This window comes from Tarenaya hassleriana, unplaced genomic scaffold (assembly GCF_000463585.1).
Source record: "Tarenaya hassleriana unplaced genomic scaffold, ASM46358v1 Cleome3, whole genome shotgun sequence".
In the NCBI taxonomy this organism is placed as follows: Eukaryota; Viridiplantae; Streptophyta; class Magnoliopsida; order Brassicales; family Cleomaceae; genus Tarenaya; species Tarenaya hassleriana.
The window spans coordinates 201,704-203,884 of NW_010966177.1; the positions used below are offsets into that span (position 1 = coordinate 201,704).

Here is a 2,181-nt window from a genome sequence, read left to right on the forward strand (position 1 = left end):
AACGTTTTATGCCTCCGACCGATTCCGCCGGTTCGTCTGCTCCGAGTCCCGCCGTCAATCCCGATCCATCGGTTCATCAAGACGAGCAACATCCCCAAAATCTCGATGATTTTCCGGACAATTTATTTCGTTAGATTTCAGTTTTGTAATATATAAAACAATTTCGGTTTTTTTTTCAATTTGTAATATATAAAACAATTTTCATATGTATAATTATTTTTTAAAACGAAATTTTTTATTTTTTTTTCGAAAAAAATTTCTTCTGCGACGGATTTTTCCGTCGCATACGGAAAAAATCCGACGGATATCTTCCGTCGCTCGTCGATGCTGCGACTGAACTATCCGTCGTTACAACCGTCGCTAATTTGCGACTATTATCTGACCAATCCTCCCGTCCCTCTTTGCGACTATTATGCGATAGATGATCCGTCGCATTATCCGACGGAAATACGACGGAAATTCCGTCGGTTAGAGCGACGAATGAACGACGGAATTTCCGTCGCGTTTACCATGGAAAAACGACGGAGTTTTCGTCGGTCATATCGACTAGATTGCGACGGTTAGTCCGTCGCGTTTACCGGCGGAATATTCCGTCGCTAAAAAACGACTGAATTACGACGGGTTTTTCCGTCGCAAATATGCGACGGATTCACGACCGGGATGTGTTTGCGACAACCATTACCGGACGGAACTTATTCCGTCGAAATCCGTCGCAAACTGAAAATACCGACGGAATTTTCTGTTTTGTGCGACGGATATTTCCGTCGAAAAATGGAGTGTTTTTTGTAGTGTCCGTCTTGATTCTCTCTCGAGTTCTCTGGCTTCTACTGTAATCTCTCGATGATTTTCTGAAGCACAAGACGTCTCCTATTTATTTGTTTGGCAGCTGGGCTTCTTCCTTTGCTGAAAACGGAAGTTTAGATGCAAAATAGGAAGTTTTTCCGTAACGCAACACGGCCGTGTTGAATGCAACACGGTCCGTGTCAATTCTGTGTTAAAAATCTGCACTTTAGACATGGGCTGAACACGGGCGAGTTTGAATCAACACGGCCGTGTCGAATGACAACACGGTCCGTGTCAATTCTCTGAGCAAAACTTCACTTTTTTCAGCACGGACACAACACGGCCGTGTCGAATGTAACACGGTCTGTGTCGATTCTTCAACTCGAACATGCTTGACAGATTTGCTCATAACTTTCTGCTCCAATGTCGGATTTGTGCGATCTTGGTGTCTATGCGTAGAAGCTGAATGTGGGTGAGCTAAAGCCCACTAGAATGTCTCTTCAACTTGTCGATCGTTCCGTTAAATACCCTGCCGGGATACTTGAAGATGTGCCACTGAAAGTTGGGAACTTCTATATCCCAGTTGACTTCGTGGTTCTCGACATGGACGAAGACTCTAAAGTACTTATAATTCTTGGTCGTCCATTCCTTAACACTGTAGATGCTATCATTCATGTTCGAGCAGGTCGACTCACTATGAAGATTGGCGATGAGATGGTACAATTTACTCTGGACAAAAATCTAAAGCAACCGTCATCTACAGACACAATCGTGTCTAGCTCTTCACACGATCATGTCCAAAGTCGCAATGTTGTATGCGCGAATCAGCCATCTGACCCAATCGTGTCCCTTTTGCAACACGATCGTGTTAACGGTACATCAACTTCCGAAAAAATTCAGCAGTCTGACCCGATCGTGTCATCCCCGACACACGATCGTGTCTCATCACCTACCTAGAACCAAAAGATACACGCATTTGACCCGATCGTGTCATCCCAACCACACGATCATGTCTCATCCTTGATCCAAAAACGAGAGACACATGAAGTTGACCCGATCGTGTCTACTGCGCAACACGATCGTGTCCCAGCACTGATCCGAAGCTCAAAGTTACAGATGACTCACCCGATCGGGTCTCCCCTTTCCACACGATCGTGTCAAGACCTTAATCAGCCACATGACTCGTTTTCACCTCACATGGGCATTCACGACCCATCTCACCCTATCAGACCATTATGCTCCTATACTTCATGATCCAGGTTGGTGAAAGATTGATAATCTTCGCCTCTTAGACCCGTATGGTAGTTGAGAAGGTTCGGTCAAGCTAGTGACCTTAAACAAGCGCTTCCGGGCGGCAACCCGAGGTCTCAGGTTAGTTTTTCTTTTCTTTCTTTTCTT

The 2,181-nt window shown here is 45.0% G+C and overlaps 1 protein-coding gene across 1 annotated transcript; it reads left to right on the plus strand.

Moving 5' to 3' along the window:
• Positions 1-1,275: 1,275 nt before the first annotated feature.
• On the plus strand, positions 1,276-1,740 carry LOC104820079. Its single transcript, XM_010550451.1, has one exon. The coding sequence runs from the start codon at positions 1,276-1,278 to the stop codon at positions 1,738-1,740; it is 465 nt and encodes a 154-aa protein (XP_010548753.1).
• The last annotated feature ends 441 nt before the right edge of the window (positions 1,741-2,181 follow it).

Coding starts and splice junctions, on each gene's coding strand:
- LOC104820079 (XM_010550451.1), top strand. CDS start 1,276: ATGTCTCTTCAACTTGTCGATCGTTCCGTTAAATACCCTGCCGGGATA.